The sequence below is a fragment of the Alosa sapidissima genome, chromosome 17 (genome assembly GCF_018492685.1).
Source record: "Alosa sapidissima isolate fAloSap1 chromosome 17, fAloSap1.pri, whole genome shotgun sequence".
NCBI classification, from domain to species: Eukaryota; Metazoa; Chordata; class Actinopteri; order Clupeiformes; family Clupeidae; genus Alosa; species Alosa sapidissima.
The window spans coordinates 17647835-17664940 of NC_055973.1; the positions used below are offsets into that span (position 1 = coordinate 17647835).

General features: G+C 39.3%; 2 protein-coding genes across 3 annotated transcripts; both read right to left on the bottom strand.

Moving 5' to 3' along the window:
* Positions 1-1338: 1338 nt before the first annotated feature.
* LOC121687922 (ADP-ribosyl cyclase/cyclic ADP-ribose hydrolase 1-like) lies at positions 1339-10397 on the bottom strand. Of its 2 annotated transcripts, XM_042067120.1 has the most exons (8): positions 9811-10393; positions 9175-9304; positions 8883-9018; positions 8700-8782; positions 8066-8139; positions 7811-7897; positions 2756-2842; positions 1339-2662 (listed from the first exon to the last, which is right to left on the bottom strand). In XM_042067120.1, exons 1-8 carry the CDS (start codon positions 10011-10013, stop codon positions 2605-2607), a joined length of 858 nt encoding a protein of 285 aa, XP_041923054.1. In that variant the 5' UTR covers positions 10014-10393; the 3' UTR covers positions 1339-2604. The 2 variants fall into 2 exon arrangements, with proteins under 2 accessions (XP_041923054.1, XP_041923055.1); XM_042067121.1 differs by lacking the exon at positions 2756-2842 and having other exon boundaries at positions 9811-10397.
* An 806-nt stretch (positions 10398-11203) lies between these two features.
* Positions 11204-16072, bottom strand: LOC121687921 (ADP-ribosyl cyclase/cyclic ADP-ribose hydrolase 1). The gene is made up of 11 exons (XM_042067119.1): positions 15965-16072; positions 15758-15803; positions 15528-15588; positions 15302-15425; positions 14027-14153; positions 12870-13008; positions 12342-12424; positions 12192-12265; positions 11979-12071; positions 11585-11671; positions 11204-11485 (listed from the first exon to the last, which is right to left on the bottom strand). The coding sequence occupies exons 1-11, from the start codon at positions 16036-16038 to the stop codon at positions 11389-11391; spliced, it is 1005 nt and encodes a 334-aa protein (XP_041923053.1). The 5' UTR covers positions 16039-16072; the 3' UTR covers positions 11204-11388.
* Between the last annotated feature and the right edge of the window lie 1034 nt (positions 16073-17106).

Here is a 17106-nt window from a genome sequence, read left to right on the forward strand (position 1 = left end):
TAGAAATGATAAGTAAAGGTAGAAAGTGATCATGGTATACACATGGTATACACATTGTAGGAAATCCATGTACTGTATGTAACTTTATTCTGAGACCTGACTCCACTTTTTCTGAGACCTGACTCTACTTTTTCTGACAGCGTCAGAAATGGGGGTTTGGGAATAATGATGTGATGATAATGATGCAGGTTTCTTACCGGTAGGTAGTGTACTACTGGGAAACTGTTAGCAAAAGTATGAAATAATGGTCCAGGTGTCGTACTGGACTTTCATGGTGGAAAAATGTTTAACCAACTTTTCCCTAGCTCATTGAATGTACCGTACGAAAAACAAACTATTTTGCTGTATGTAGTACGTAGCTTACTCCGGTATGTGCCTTACTGCAGCTGCTAATGTTACTAGCGAAGTGAGGTTAGCTAAGTTACATACATGGATTTCCTACAATGTATATACCATTGGATCACTTTCTACCTTTACTTATAATTTCTACATCTAACCAAGCACCACATATAACATGCCAGTGACAGAATAAATGTATTAAACATAATATTAAACTCACCGTTCTGTATCCGTCGTATTCTTCTGTCCCCACAATAACTATTCATTTGAGACTTTTTCGTCTGACTCTGTTTTTTCTGAGACCTGATTTTCTGAGACCTGACTCCTTTTTCTGACAGCGTTTTTTCTGAGACCTGACTCCTTAGAGATGTTTTTCTGAGGCAGTTTGGTTTGAAGCAGTTTTATCTGAGGATGACAGAGGTTTTTCTTACGCTGAGGCAGTTTTGTCTGAAGATGACAGAAGTTTTTCTGAAGCTGAGGCAGTTTTGTCTGAAGATGACAGATGTTTTTCTGAGTCTGGTTTTTCTGACACTGAGGCAGTTTTGTCTGAAGATGACAGAGGTTTTTCTGACGCTGAGGCAGTTTTGTCTGAAGATGACCGATGTTTTTCTGAGTCTGACACCCGAGTCTGAGGATGTCCTAAAATGAACACCGTACAATGGGCTATTCACTGGCTTGTGCTTTTTTGCCATAACAATTTATAGACTCTGCACTTTTTAAGGCAGGGCATGATGGAAATGTTAAGGCATGATGCAAACATTGTTGAAAAAAAGATCAGATGCTTTGCAAAATTATAAACTCTGGTTAACACTGATTGCGAAGCTCAAGTGTGGCAAGTTTGGGCAAGACTGGAGGACTGTGGTGTGCAGGAAAAGTGGATACACACACACACTTCTTCAATTGTAGTAGGAAACGGATATGGGAAAGGATAACCTACAGTATAAGAGGTTACCTGCAGTTGCCAATGACACAGATTCAGACAAGCCTTCGACTCTTCAGGATTTATTACTGTTAAGACAGATTAATAGACAAACTATGATATTTACAAAGGCTCTAGTTTCCCTTCCTCAAACAACATAATATATAATCTTTTCAGAAGTATACAAAATATGTAGTACCATCAAAATGTAACACATGAAACACATTCACAATTTAGCAGGTTTCAAATATTACGAGCAGCTCTGTTTGTCAATAGGAGTGACGTCATCCAACCGTGCTTAGAAAACTTTTAAGTAAGCTGTTAAGTAAGCATCAGGTCAGGTGTTTCCCATATAATGTGTCAAGTTACAGGTACTTTGGACCGGAAAGTTTACTGCATATCTGATATAAATGTAATGTAATAATTTCTGGGGTGCATTTTTAGAAAGGCTAATTGGCTAACCTCCATCGCAATCTTTGGAGTTAGAACCATCATTCTTAGATTTGGTGTTCCAACACTCGCTCCAACACATTTCAATTGCAAACATGGGCTTTGTTTGGTAGTTGGAATGACAGGTCCAGAGTATAGTTCCTGAAGCATCGTTCATGGATATTTTGCGATTGTCAACATTTTAATTACATTAGTTTGACTAGATTGACCCTCTATGTTCATACCTGAACACCCTCCAACAGAGTATTTCACTTATCATGTTTTAAATGTACATTCATTCATCTTTGAGTGCAAGGATGGAACTTTTTTGTAGAAACGCACAACTGATTGACAGTTCATACATACGTCTCTACATATGGTTTCCTAAAGCAGCTTGTTATAATTCACATTATAAAGAATCTAGCACATATCACACTGAGCTTTCATGTTTCTTATTGGATTTAAAATGTCTTTGACAAATGACAATAAATCTAACAAAAATACAAAACAGAATAAGAAAGACCACTTAAACAGTTATTAGTACAACGTGGTTATTTGCTGGTTATCTTTCTTATTGAGGTAAAAAAAAGTTGCTGTAATATCTTTTGTGGCTGCTATTAAGCTTTACTACAGAAACAATATATATGGGCTATAGCATGTCAAAGGTAAATGCATAATGGTGAACTGTTACGTACATAATCTTTTGATCATTCTGACTGCTATGGAATAGACACCAAATCTAGAGCTTACAATCTTTCTCTGACACCTCACAATAACTTTTATCCTAATAACATTTCACGTTAAAAGAAAATGACTCCCTAGCAGAATTTCTAAGACAATTTGAAAATGATCGGGGTAGGCCTCTGGATAGGCCATGGATATGTTAATGTGTAAACCACTTGTAGACTGAAAAGATGTCACCAGCAGTCACCACAGGCTATCTGTGGTTGTGAGATGCAGTTCTGAATTTTTGACCTGGAATATTCAGAGAGAGAGAGAGAGTCAGCAAACAAACAAAACCATAAAATAAACACATGTATGCAAATAAAACAGAAGACGTGGACTCACTGGGGAACTATTTTGCATGTATATTTCAGTTTAGGATCCAGCTGACTTTGTAGATCTTTCAGTGAGGCATCACTCCCACACGTTTTGCTAATGATGAAATGACAAAAAAAGTAGTTACAATTGCAGGACTATTCATAACCTATCCTACAGTCAGCACCAGTGGCAGACTCAGACTTTTTGTTACGATATATCAATGATGAAATAGTTTTCATCCTTAAAGAAAAAGTCGAGGTCATCAAGTACTGTCAGTACGAAATAAAACGTAAAGAAATCGGGGGCATGATGTTAAAGATGCGCCCAGAGTGTAGCACTGTAGCTGCCTGGCTACTCTAGCTTTGGCAGCAGCAACTCAAGCTATATATAGAAAAATATAACTTGTTTTATTTCGTACCGACAATACTCGATGACCTCAACAAACCTATGCAGATCTATGTGAAAAATCACCGGAATTCTCCTTTAATGACAATGAACAGACTGTGTCCAAGGCTACTCAAGGCCTGTGCTGCTGAACTGGGGGAGCCACTGAAGCACATCTTCAACTGGAGTCTACGTCTCGGACAAGTTCCAACACTGTGGAAGACATCATGTCTCAACCCCGTCCCTAAGAAGCCACACCCCAGTGAGCTTAATGACTTCAGGCCTGTCGCTCTAACATCAACATGCTCAAACCCTAGGTACGCCATGTACTAGACCCGTTACAGTTTGCATACCAGGAGAAAGTGGGCGTGGACGATGCCATCACTTATCTTCTACACAGGACACATTCTCACCTAGACAAGGGGGAAAGTGCTGTGAGAATCATGTTCTTTGATTTCTCAAGTGCTTTTAACACCATCCAACCCCTCAGACTGGGAGACAAGCTCTTGCAGATGGGTGTGGACGCTCACCTAGTAACCTGGATTACAGACTACCTGACCGAGCGACCACAGTTCGTCAGACTAAAGAACTGTCTCTCTGACACTGTGATCAGCAGCAACGAAGTGCCACAGGGAACTGTGCTCTCTCCAGTCCTGTTCATCCTGTACACATCTGACTTCTGCTACAACACCGAGTCATGCCACATGCAGAAGTTTTCTGACGATACTGCAATTGTGGGGTGTATCAGGGACGAGCAAGAGGAGGAGTACAGGAGCCTGGTGGAGGACTTTGTGCAATGGTGCAAACTCAATCACCTTCAACTCAACACTTCAAAGACCAAGGAGATGGTGGTGGATCTCCGCAGGTCTAAGCCCGCTCTGCTACCAGTCTCCATTGATGGGGTCAATGTGGAGGTGGTAAGCACCTACAAGTATCTGGGTCTCCACCTGGACAATAAACTGGACTGGTCAGCCAACACTGACGCACTCTACAAGAAAGGGCAGAGCAGGCTGTACTTCCTGAGGAGGCTGCGGTCCTTCAATGTGTGCAGCAACCTCCTCAGGATGTTCTACCAGTCTGTTGTGGCCAGCGTACTCTTCTATGCAGTGGTATGCTGGGGAGGAAGCACAAAGAAGAAGGATGCTGGGTGACTTGACAGGCTGGTAAGGAAGACTGGCTCTGTAGTGGGAGCTGAACTGGAGTGCATCACTTCAATATCTGACAAAAGGACCCTGAACAAACTGATCAACATCTTGGACAATGAATGCCATCCACTCTACAGCACTATTAAAAAGCAAAAGAGCTTGATCAGCTGGAGACTTCGCTCACTGCCATGCACAACTGAAAGGCTGAGGAAGTCATTTGTCCCCAGGGCCATTGAACTGTTCAATGCTTCACTAAAGGGAAGAGGAGAGATAGACTTCTCTGCTTAGTCTGTCTGCCTCTCCACCCTCTCCATGTTGGAGTACTGACTGCCCACTACTGCTTTACTACTGTTTTACTACTGTTGTACTAATGTCAGCCTAATGTTTTTACTACTGTTTTCCTGCTACACTGTTTTTCATGCTATATTAGCACACATGATCAGTGGCGTAACCAGCCAACACCGGGCCCATATGCAGGATTGTCAAGGCGGGCCCCCCTTCTACAGCACGTGATAACGCAATGTCCACGAGTAGGCTACCATGAATAGGACAGGATAGGATCCTTGAAACACAGCATATAAGAGATGAGATGACTGACAAAATCAGGAGTACGCGCACCACAAAAACAAAAATACTGGTGAAGGCGCACAACACATGAAAAAACACTGCTGGTGACGGCGCACTATAGCCTAGCACATGAAAAAACACTGCTGGTTAGGCTACTATATGAAATTGCATTAATGATAAGTCATTATGTTATGCTAAATCGTTCATTTAGCCACAAACATAGCACTAGTGCATAATAGAACTGCCCGTCTGCCCTCTTTGACTGAGCTGCCCCCCTTACCAAAAAAAATATATATATATAACGTAATTTTGATATTCTTAGAAAGCGAAAGTAGGCTATGTGTGAGCGCAGATAGGTGCGTCCGATGTATCAGCTGGAATAGTGATGTGAGTCGCTGAGCAGAGGTGATGGATGTCACAGGTGAGCTACATGAAACTTTGAGAATTCTAATTCAAATTATGTTAGGAAAAAACGGTGAGTATCCTAGTGTAGCAAGAAGCATATTTTTTCAATGTCATTAGCGTGAACAATATTAGACAGCTATGTTGTATGTTGTTGTATTTTTGCACGCAAAAATGTATAACGAGTCTATTTGATGGAGAATACGTGAACTTTAAACCATTAAGATGGGCAATAGGTGAATAGGCAGACATCATTAGTCTATTAACCTAAAGGCTAATGAATAACTTCAGACAAGGTGCATTGCTCCTAAACTCAAACAAGTTTATTTATTACCTGGTTTGGTCCAACAAAGATAATCTTAACATGGACTATGCTGGGCTGTGTTAAGCTCTGAACAATGTCCGTTTTACAGTGAAAGGCCCGGTCGCGAGTGACGATTATTGCGATAGGGGGGCCCGGCCGTCAATCATGTATTTCCAGTGTGATGCGGGCCCCTGATTGGTCCGGGCCCGTAAGCAACCGCGTACCCTGCTTACCGATAGTTATGCCCCTGCACATGATCAATGGCTTCTGCTACAATACTGAATGGCTGTAACCCTATTACCTCAACCTGTTCTTGCACTGACATAGTTTTTTATAGTTTATTATATTACCTTGTCTACATTATACTTTACTCTCCTATTTGTCCATATTATATTATTTATGCTGGTCTCTAGACCTTATTATTGCACTGTTGCACTGTTGGACTAATGTTGGACTACTTTCTGCACCTTCACCATGACACTCACTCTCTTGAGCACCTTGCCATGCACACATAACTAAAGGACTACTGTTGGACTACTTTTTGCACCTTCACCATGACACTCACTCTCTTGTGCACCTTACCATACATACAGGACTACTGTTGGACTACTTTTGCACCTTCACCATGACACTCACTCTCTTGAGCACCTCACCATGCACACAGAACTACAGGCCCTGTCACTACAAGCGTCTCATGCTTGATCACCCTCAAGCACACTGGATTTCTTACATTTAATTTATATAGTATATTTAGTATTTAGTTTTGTTAGTTTTTCGTATCTCCTACTGTCTCTATTGTACAGTGGAGTTTGGTTATATGTTTATACTTATACTTATATTTACCATTTCTGCTGTAAGTGCATGTTGTGTGTGATGTCTGTATGCTACTGAGACCCCCTGAATTTCCCCTTGGGGATCAATAAAGTATCTATCTATCTATCTAACAGGTTTTTCATAGACACCATGAGGTATCTCCAGGTGCATTGTTGACTCTTTGCTATCTTGAGGCAGCTAAAAGGGTCTGGTATATCTGGTCTGAAGTAAAAGCCTTCACAATTTCACTATTATCTTGAGGGCGCATGATCAAGCTAGTTTATGATCTGAAGTCCCTAGCAATACAATGCAAATATGTACTTGGCTGAATGTCCTTAGGATTTGCATTCACTGATTTAAATGTTATTTGTTTTTAAATGTTGCTGTGTTTCTGTTCATTCTTTTTAAGTTTCGGTAACCCATTGTATGTCAGTACTGTGAAGTAACTGACTAAATCTAATCTGTATTGTTGAACTCAATACGTCTACGCAAGTGCAGAATACGTATATATTCTGTGCATACATGGCCACGTTTCAGCAATGCAGCTTGAGTGGAAAACTGCTGTTGCGTATGGTCACTCACACATGTGAGCAGGTCCATTTCTTCTGCAGAGATGCGTTTGCTCTGCAAATCTGTTATTATAATAAAAACATCCAGTGGTGAAAATGTTCCTGACTTTGAAAAGGGAATGGAAGATGGAACTCTCAATGATTAAGCCTTTTACACCTGAAACACACCCATGATTCATTAACAAATGTACATGTAAGTACAACCATTTATTCTGCTGTCAGACTAGCAAAAGTGGATTTGGACACACCCTAAATGCACTTGCACCATGCACTTCAGACCATGCATTTAGATTAGATAATCGAAATAGGGCCCGTAATGTCAAATTTCATATGGAAAATACACTTTTCTAAAACGGATAGTTTTGGCCCTTAATTATGATTGGCTGAATCGCGTTGTCGTTGGTGAATGCCATTGTAAACTCCAGGATAAGTCCACACGTTGACCACATTTCATTCTATATTAGCTATACTACTGCCGGAAGAATGATTATCTATGAATAAATCGTTACATTTCTCGTTGTCATTATTTTGTGAAATCTTTCCATGTTCTGTACTGTATATGCGGGGGTTCCACTGCACGTCGTGCTAAACAATGCCCCTTAGCTGTTCTAAAATCACTGTAACCTATGGCCTCTCGGGGCTTATTGCTTAAATGTATAAAGTACATATGTCAAATACCATATACACTTTCCATAAATTCCTCTGGACTCAATTAACTCTTGTCAAACTTTTTCTATGATATAGCTCAAAAAACTGTGCAGAAAGTACTGTATACAGTATAAACTCTCAGACATGTGGTATTATGCCAAACAAGTTCTAATACTCAAACACTGCCTGAAATGCTGTAGCAAAGGGGCAGATGTAGCCACCAAATGAACAAAATACACAAAGAACTTACGTGTCTGTTTCCTTGGTAACAAGTAAGACAGTCAAGCCATTCATGATTGAGGAGTGGAAATGTTTCACTTCTACAGATGCAAAAATGCTACAAAAGAATAAAATAAATGTTTAGTAACAAAAATAGGCTAAGGAGGGGAACGTTTTGTAGCTTGTTCTGGGTTTTACTGTAGGCCTACATCATCATTCTACTTGAACAACATATTAACAATGAATCCTTTTATACAGTAATAGACAGATCATAATAGCCGCATACCTTGTTGGATTAAAAGGCATATCTATGGACCCATTCAGCATGACAGAGGCATCACCACACGCAGATGCTGCAAACTGGAAAGCAAACATGAGGGTTTTTATACATTGTTATGAAATAACAGCATTCAATACTGATAAAAGGCATAGCACTTGGACACTGCACACTAGAAATGTTATTGAATGTTACAAAAGAAAGGATGTTTGAACTACATTATCAGCCACAATGATATAACTGGTTTTATACCAGCATCCAGAAGCATGATTTAGAGTGCCTGTCTTAACTTAAGCTTATGGACCATGTAACCTTTAAAAAAAAGAAAACAAACAAAATTGACTTTGAGTCTTTCTTTCCCAAATATACATTCATTCATTGTTTCTTCTGGAGAGAAAGTAAACATGCATTTCCAAACAAAGCTGTACTGATGTTGATGGAACTAGAAAAACCTTTCCCAGCAGAGATGACAACTGGCCTTGATATTAACACAATCATTGTGTTCAGTTGATGTCTTTTGTCATTATAGCTTTCCTGTTGGGTGTTGATGTTTGTTTGCTCAGCTGCTGTGGCGAAGACATTCTCACCCACACTGTAGAACAGGAACAAAGGCTATGTCAGACTACGGGCCAGAAGCACTCACTGCTGCTGAGGCTCCATTCCAGAATGACCGAACAGGGTTGTTCACACAATCTGACCAGCCTGGACATCCTGTGGTGAAAGTTTCTGCAAGACACACAAACACACACACACACGTTAAGACCTTTTTATATCCTGTTTTTTTTGTTTATAATTCAGTGTCTGCAGAAAACAAATGCTAATATACCTTGGCTCTCATTTTTGCCACACCAAGTGAGTCCATCCAAGGTGAAGCCAAGTAGAGTGTCCTCTAAAGTCAAGTAACAGCTCCTTTTCTCAGTGAAAGCATGAACTATTTCTTTAGTTTTGCTCCAGAATAACATCTAATAAGAGGAACGCATGACATGCATGATATTAATTTACCATAATGAAGTACTGAAATAATAAAAAAGTAATCTCTCTCTCTCTCCCTCCCTTTATATATATATATATATATATATCATATATATGATGAAGAAAACAAAAAAGATCCCTGTTACCCGGTTACATGCTGGATCGTGGGACACTCTGTGTAATAGGGAGTCATATGCGTCTGGAGGGACATCACATGGATTCCTTCCCACAAATGCTTGCTTGAATGATTCCCAAATCTTCTCACAATCATTTTGACTGAAAGTATGCATGTTAACTATTCCCATCACTTTTTGATATTTCATAAAACAGGTAACTGTCCATTACGACACTACTTTACTAAGGCAACATTTGACTAAACATGTTCTACAAAGATTACCAGTTCCATGCTCTCATGTGCTTAGTTTGTATGCAGACACTTATAGACACGTCAATAATAACACCAATAATAATAGTAGGCCTAACAATAACCATAATTGTTGGAGGCAATTTTGTGTTGTTACTGGCTTTTCCACTATATTTTTGCAAGGCAAGCATGGAATAACATCTACTGCAATTTCAATATGAAAACTCATTTCAGGCACATATATACCATCCGATCTGTAGTGGCGCTCTACAAAATGTAAACATATCCAAATTGACCATATTCCACTTCCGGACACAAAGGGGAGCCTTAAAACAAATGTTTTGCTAGCTTGTTCTAGTAACTCATATTATTTGCGTATAAAATCTAAATTGAATGTGGCTGTTGAAATTGTCATTACCTCGTCGTTGCGCCGTTGTCTTTTAAATAAGTTTGGCATCTATTCGTAAATGTTGCCTTTAGACTGCTGGACGAACTAGTTCCAAGAGTAAGTCCAAGTGTAACAGATAGGATAACTATGGCCATTAACACCACACATAGACAAATAAGCAGATGATTTCTCCGTTTTGGACTTGAGGTTCGGTTGATCTCCGTATAAACCATTTTGTTACTGCACCACGCAGCGGGCGAGCAGACGTTTTCCAAACAACTTTGTCCCTTTAGCGACAGGAGCAATAACAGTCAATGCCAGCGTTTCACTCAACACACATGCTTGCTAACTGCAGAAGGGACAAAGGTTAGCCCCTTCGTCGTCGATGTTTGACACGAGACATGTGAATCACATTTGGGCGCAATCTATTTATATCCAGCTAGGGCGCATACTCTGCTCTGCATTTGATTCGGAATTTGGCGAATTACAGTAGGCATATCTCTCGCAATTCCAACTCTTCGATAAGAAAGCTATGCTTGTCATTCAGCCTGATCCACTGTGGTTCTCTCCCCCTAGCTCTCTAGAGGTGTCAAATCCAGTAAGCTATTTTATTCAGATAATCACCTCCCCTTCGCCCCTGTTATTTTATTATAACTTACCTGAGTGTGGATGTTTTTTGTTAACCTTTTATTAGGCCTGTCATTGTGAATGTAATCAATGAATATTATCAGTGTCATCAATGTGATATTTAAATGTGCTTTTGTCAGTGTTCCTTAAATATGGCAAGCCAGTTCATTTTATACAAGAGAACTGACCCTGGAATGCAGGCCATCTGAGTACAGTGTAACTATATGCTGGTGCTCATCTATCACATGCAAATTGATATGATACATTCCAAGTAAGAAATGTGAGCTGTGACAGTTAGGTGTGCACTGGGTTTGTCATATTATCTCTTCACTTGCATTACAACCATTAGGCTATGCACAAGTGAAGCACCACAGATATATCAATGCAACAATTGCATTAATTGCATTCAGTCAATTGAATATTGAATCACAGTAGGGTTAGGGTAAACAGTCTGGCTTTCTCTTGCAAGTTCAAGTTAACCATTTTCCAAACTGGTTTCCAAGTTCACTGCATTGGGCCTCTCACCATCAAACACTAATCTCTACCTTGCAAAGATAAGAACTTTTTTTAACTTGAAGTCTTTTCAAAGTTTGTAGAGGAATAAAAAAGCTGGCCACCCTTTCTCAATTGTTCAATAACAAATTCACTAGAAAAGTTGACGTGCCAATGTGTTCTGTTCTCCTGTAAGGACATGAACACAGGCGCATAGGTGCAATTTTATGTGTTCTATTTTATATTTTTTCCAATATAAAAATTTTGCATTACAACAAAGCAACAGGCCTTTTTTGTTTTCTCATGTTTGTTTTGAAAATGAAAAACAATGACCAAATGTACAAAGACACTAAAACCTAATCATCACTATTAAGTTAATGTAGGGTTTCTGAGTTAAGGTAACTATAATCAAGGTATCCTCAATTAATGAATCGATTAATTGACCATTTGCACAATCAATGTGTAACAATGACTATGCATCCAGGAACATTACAGAACTGGCTTCTTCCTGTTCAAGAGGCTGTCTGCACAGGTGAGGCAGGAGTACTGCTTTGGATTCTTCATACATTGGAGAATCATCAGAGTCCTAGAGAGTGAAGACACAGATTTCGATAAATTATTTGACATTTTTCCCCTCACAACAACATGAAGCAAACATCCGTCTATGATAAATATATAAACTAACAGGTCATAATCAGTGCAGGTCCACCGGAAGCCTCTGGTTTGGAGGATTTTGATCAGGTCCACAATGGATCCCTCTGTACAAGACTCTCTGGTGAAGAAAGCAAAACCATTAGTCTACTAAATTAATCTGTTCAAAATCATCATACATGAAAAGAAGAGAAAAATGTCCCAGACACAAAACAATTTCAATGTGAATGAAAATCTGCTTGGCATAATTTTTAGCTTACTGGGTATGCCTTTAGTGTCATTTGAACATGATTCATATGTCATTCTGAGGTTTGCTGAAAGTCCAAAGACCAGAGAGAGTCATAATGCAGTTGTTGTTTGCTTTGTGTTGTCAGTAACACCGTGCTACATAGTTACATATCTCTCACACCCTGCACCCAGAGTCTCACATTAATGGTCCCTCCAAGTTGGTTACCACCTTGATGTTAACATGATTCACCATTCTCGGGTTCAGACTGTCCAGTTCCACACCCCCAAACATACTGAGAGGGCAAGAGGAAAGATAAACTCAAGTACATACATTTGTGAACTTTGCACAAGAATGAAATATGAAAATCCAATGCAGATAGTTCTCAAATTCATGAATCCAAAATTAGGCCTACCTTTTCCTGTTAAATGCATCTTTAATGGATCCATTAAGTATGACAGTGATGTTACCACAAGCGGCTTCTGCAAACTACAAAACAGTCTTACTTACTTGAATAGTCAATTTCTAAATGCAACAAAATAATGTCTAAAATGTAGACTCTCACGTTCTGTGATGCCTGTTTCCAGAGAGAATAAACAGGATGGTTCACACAATCAGACCATTCAGGACAGGCACTGAAATTGAATCCTGATAACCAAAAATGACAACAAAATGAACCCCCTCCAGATCTTTTTTAACCAGTTGTATAAGGTATGTATGTACAACGGGTCTTTTATTTATTTAATTGTTTATTTAGATAGGGACAGCGCATATTAATGGACATCAGTATACAATGTAAATATGATAGAGTTAGCACCATAGGGAATTTTCATCTATTGTCCCTAGGCGGATTCATAAAAAACATAATTAACACAACTGTAAACTTACCCGGCTAAATTAGGCAACCCTACGGAAGAGTATTAGGGCCACGCAAAAAAAAAAAGTATTGTACTTCAAGATTAAAGTCGTAACGCTACGAGAATAAAGTCGTAATGTTACGAGAGTAAAGTCGAAACGTTACGAGAATAAAGTCAGATAAATGACAATATATATATCTATATTTAGGCCCACTGTGTAGAAATGTAGATTGTACCTCTATCTTTCTCCTCCTTCCCACACCAGATGAGGTCATTGAACATGTATCCAACCAGCGTGTCCTCCAAGGTCCAGAAACGACGAGTAACTGCAGAGTAGCTGTGTACCAGATCGTGTGTCTTACTCCAGAACAGCAGCTTGAGACGAAGACAGAGACAAAGACTTTGTAAGGTAAAATCCACGCTGGAGGCAAGTTACACTACAGCTTCCCAACTTGAACTGTTTGCATCCATGGACTGATTAGTCTATATCAAGTACCCAAGGCCTGGTCACAGTGCTGTGAATTGATAGGGAGGGATCCCTAGGGATTAATAAAGTATCTATCTATCTATCTATCTATCTATCTATATATCTATCTATCTATCTATCTATCTGAATGGCATCTCCTGCATCCTTTGATCTGGTTCTATGCACCAGGGTCACAGAAAGCTTCAAGGTGAGCAATTGTACAGTGTATTAATGAAACATATTCATGTTTGGTCTTTAATTGATCCTTGTTATATGGGCAGCAGTCTGATCATGATTGGTTGGTTTCTTACATTACAGGATGGGGCGGGATGTGTGCCATATTGGTGTTACAAATGAACCTGATACATTTCTATGTATTGCAGCCATTGCTGCTATTTGGTTAATAAACTGTTTAGTAATAGTGTCGGTCATTAACTTATTAAATGGAGTCATATTACTTATATTTTCTGCAATATTCACAAATCTAATGCATCTACTGTCCCATAAAGTTCTGACACATATGAACCTTCCCGACAGATGTTTTCCGTTGTTGGTAGCATTTTAATGGTCAAAACTGAAACATTAAAAGATGATAGGTGAATTCTGTTCATAATTGCATTATTTTGACTGATGATAGGTTAATTCTACTCATAACTGCATTATGCACTAGCCTGGGGAACAGACGAATCTTGCTCTGTCAGATCCTTCTTGCCAATTTTCAAAATCTCAGAAACCAGTCACAACCTTGAAAACTACTGCATTTAAAACTTTTGTTTAAAATAAAGATGATCTACTTCCAAAAAGGATTCCATAAGAGTGTATTGCAGTATTGCTCCTGAAAAGCGTTTTAAATAAAATGTATTATTATTAATATTATATTTAATGACCATGTGTTAGTGTTAGTTATATCCATACCATGGCACCTACCTTGTCACAGGGCAGCGTTTGTGGAGTTGCTCTGAACATGCGTTGGTAGTCTTTTACTCGCACACTACAGGGAGTCCTTCTTACCACTGCCTCCTCAAACTCTCTCCAGATCCCTTCACAATCATATCTAAGAAGAAGAAAAAACAGAGCATTGAGCTGACCGTGGACCATAACTGGAAAGTAGGCCTAAAGGTCAAAGGTCATATCTAAGAAAAAAAAAGAAAAAAAAAACAGAGCATTGAGGTGACCGTGAACCATAACTGGAAAGTAGGCCTAAAGGTCAAAGGGTTCCCAACCTTTATGGGGTTAAGGCACACCAAAGGTCAAACCAAAACATCAAGGCACATCGAGTTATGGTTACTGATTTTGCCTCACACTTTATTAAAGGCTATAGCAGGGGTGTTCATTCTTATGTCCATATTTTTTCTATGCATTGTTCAGTTGAGAGACACATTGCTTTGCCCACAGCACACCAGTTGAGAAGTGTATGTGTGTGTGATGGTTGTGCGGTTGAACATTGAGAGTTAGTTTTCTGGAGTCATGTTCCTCTCCCTTTCCTCTCCTGACAGAAGTGTAGATGATTTCTCTCTCCTCTCTTTGTCTATGTCCCTTTGTTGACAGCTACACTGTGGGTTCTTATCATTTGTCTTTTTGTCTATCCTCCCTCCCTTCCTTCCTTCCTTTTCCTAATCCCTCTTTCTAATTAATTTGATGAAGAAAACGAGGAAGGAACGATAGGAGGATGGAGGAACGAAGGAGAGACAGATGACAGATGAGATGCTCACTCACACGTCAAGACATGGGAGGGAATATTTTACCTTGGCAGCTTGGACCAATGATCGCACAATTCCGACTCTCTCCTCGGTCTTGCCTCCTCTGGTTGCAATTAAATAAATGAGACATCCTCGATGACGTCGAGCTTTGAAAGATTTCCGGGGCACGAGCAGGAGGACCAAGGGCCGAGGACCGAGGAGAGAGGCCGTTTGCAAATAGAGTTTTGAGATGAGCCCTGTGCATGCCTGAGCTAGAGATAAGGGTGTCTTTGTTGAAGATTATTATTGTTGTTTTTGTTTATTGTTTTGCTGTACAATGTTGAATAAATTTAATTTTAGGATCTTCTTCACATTACTTTGTCTTTGCTGTTTTCGCTGTCATTTTAGGTGACTCCAAACTTTTGAAAAGTAGTGAGTGTTATTTTTAAATTTGGATAAGGGTATGAAACGTATTTACAAATTGTTTCTCTTTTTTTAAGAAAAAATCTTGTTTTAGCCTTACCTGGAACTGGGATTGATTAAGGTGATATAATTGTAGCATCGCCCAATGACAATGTGCTTCAAGTTCGGGGTGGTGCCCAACTCTGCATTCAATTTCTCCACGAGGAAAAGCACAGCAACCAGTCCTAAACGACAGATACACATAGAGCTGAGAACTGTGCATACATCAAGCCCATCAGAAATTGCCCAGAGCATGAAAAACTTAAAATTGTTAAGAGTTAACTCACCTAATATCATGATGGGTTGTTGATTAGATTGAAAAGGTGTTGTCTCCACCCAGTGGCCTGACTGTAGAATAGCAACCTCATTAAAACCATTATTGTGAATGCAGTTCATGTATGTTGTCCTGTGTGTTTCCTGTCCTGTGTTTGTGTTTACGTATGTGTATATATATGAGAGAGAGAGAGAGAGAGAGAGAGAGAGAGACTGTGCAGTGGTATGACAGTGTGTAACTGACCAGGCTTGTTTCAGGAAATACTAAGTGGGTTTGGTACAACTGCATGCTGTTGAATTCATCAGAAACAGGAATGCACACTCTCAAATCATGTTACATAAAGAAAATACATTATACCAATTCAGATTCGTAAGTAAATAGATAACCAGTTAACTCTTGTATGAACGTCATACAGAATACTATAAAACAGTAAACAATCCAGTTTCTTACCCTATAGCATGTGTTGAAATCAGAAACAAAACTTCACCCATTACTCCATGATGACAGTTGGCAAACACATTCATGACGATAAAAAACTCAGCATCCGGACAAAAGTAAAGGCAGTCTTGTCCATAGCCTCATCAATTGCTTCATCTGAAGGAGTTGTAGACATCAAGCTCCTTTAAGCAAACCAAGATTAGAAGAGAGAGAGAGAGAGAGAGCAAGAGACATACAAAGCATGTGCCTCCATGCACACACCCACTCTGATAAACACAGACAGACACACACACACACACACACACACACACACACACAAACAGAGAGCCTCCTGTCACTAATTCCAGGTTCACATGACTCTCATTTTATGTTACCAAGAGATAAACACAAGACTTTTGTTTTGCTGGAATTAGATTTTAGCCCATTTACCATTTTAGAATGTTGCTGGTGGTCTGCTTCTTTATATTTTATTAAGAAAGCTGATGATGACCCACAAAATTGTACTAATAAACACTAATAACCCAATCAATGTGAACTGTGAAATTGAGCTCTGGCTGCAATGCTTGTTGGCATAGTTTTTGTCCACTTGTATTTGTGACTGTTGTAGACAAGACAACCAGAATATGAATGAACAGGTTCATGTTGATGCACAGTACGCTATCATCTACAACAGCTGATGGTTATGGACCCTTTCAAGAGAGTTCCATTATCAGCATCATAGTTGGCCCCACAAGACTTCCTTTTTAACATTCCATATGTTATCTTAATGCAGAGGAAGTAGATTGGGGCCCAAATAGAACATTCAAGCATTGTTTTTGTTTTTATTGTTGAAAGGGTCTATATGTGACTAGTCAATCCTCTCCAGCTAAGTCAAGAGTGCACCTCTCATACAATGGGAACAAAGACAGATAGGCTAGATGGGGTAATGAAGAGTACAGTGTTCATCATTCATTCAAATTTGAGACTGCACCTATTTTCTTGTAGGAATGTAATGCAGGGAGTGATCTGTTTATCACGTCCCAGATATGTCAGATAAATTCTGCATTGATGTGAAGGAAATATACTGTATGGTTGAAGGAGAAGGGCATGTAACAGAGGGTATGATGAATATATACAGTACTAGACACAATAATTTTTTTACATTTTGTATATGA

Coding starts and splice junctions, on each gene's coding strand:
- LOC121687922 (XM_042067120.1), bottom strand. CDS start 10,013: ATGGTTTATACGGAGATCAACCGAACCTCAAGTCCAAAACGGAGAAAT. Junction 9,305..9,810: donor GACAACGGCGCAACGACGAG/GTAATGACAATT, acceptor GCATACTTTCAG/TCAAAATGATTGTGAGAAGA. Junction 7,898..8,065: donor ATGCCTTTTAATCCAACAAG/GTATGCGGCTAT, acceptor ATTCTTTTGTAG/CATTTTTGCATCTGTAGAAG.
- LOC121687921 (XM_042067119.1), bottom strand. CDS start 16,038: ATGAATGTGTTTGCCAACTGTCATCATGGAGTAATGGGTGAAGTTTTG. Junction 14,154..15,301: donor TTAATCAATCCCAGTTCCAG/GTAAGGCTAAAA, acceptor TCTTCTTCTTAG/ATATGATTGTGAAGGGATCT. Junction 11,486..11,584: donor ACCTGCACTGATTATGACCT/GTTAGTTTATAT, acceptor TTCACTCTCTAG/GACTCTGATGATTCTCCAAT.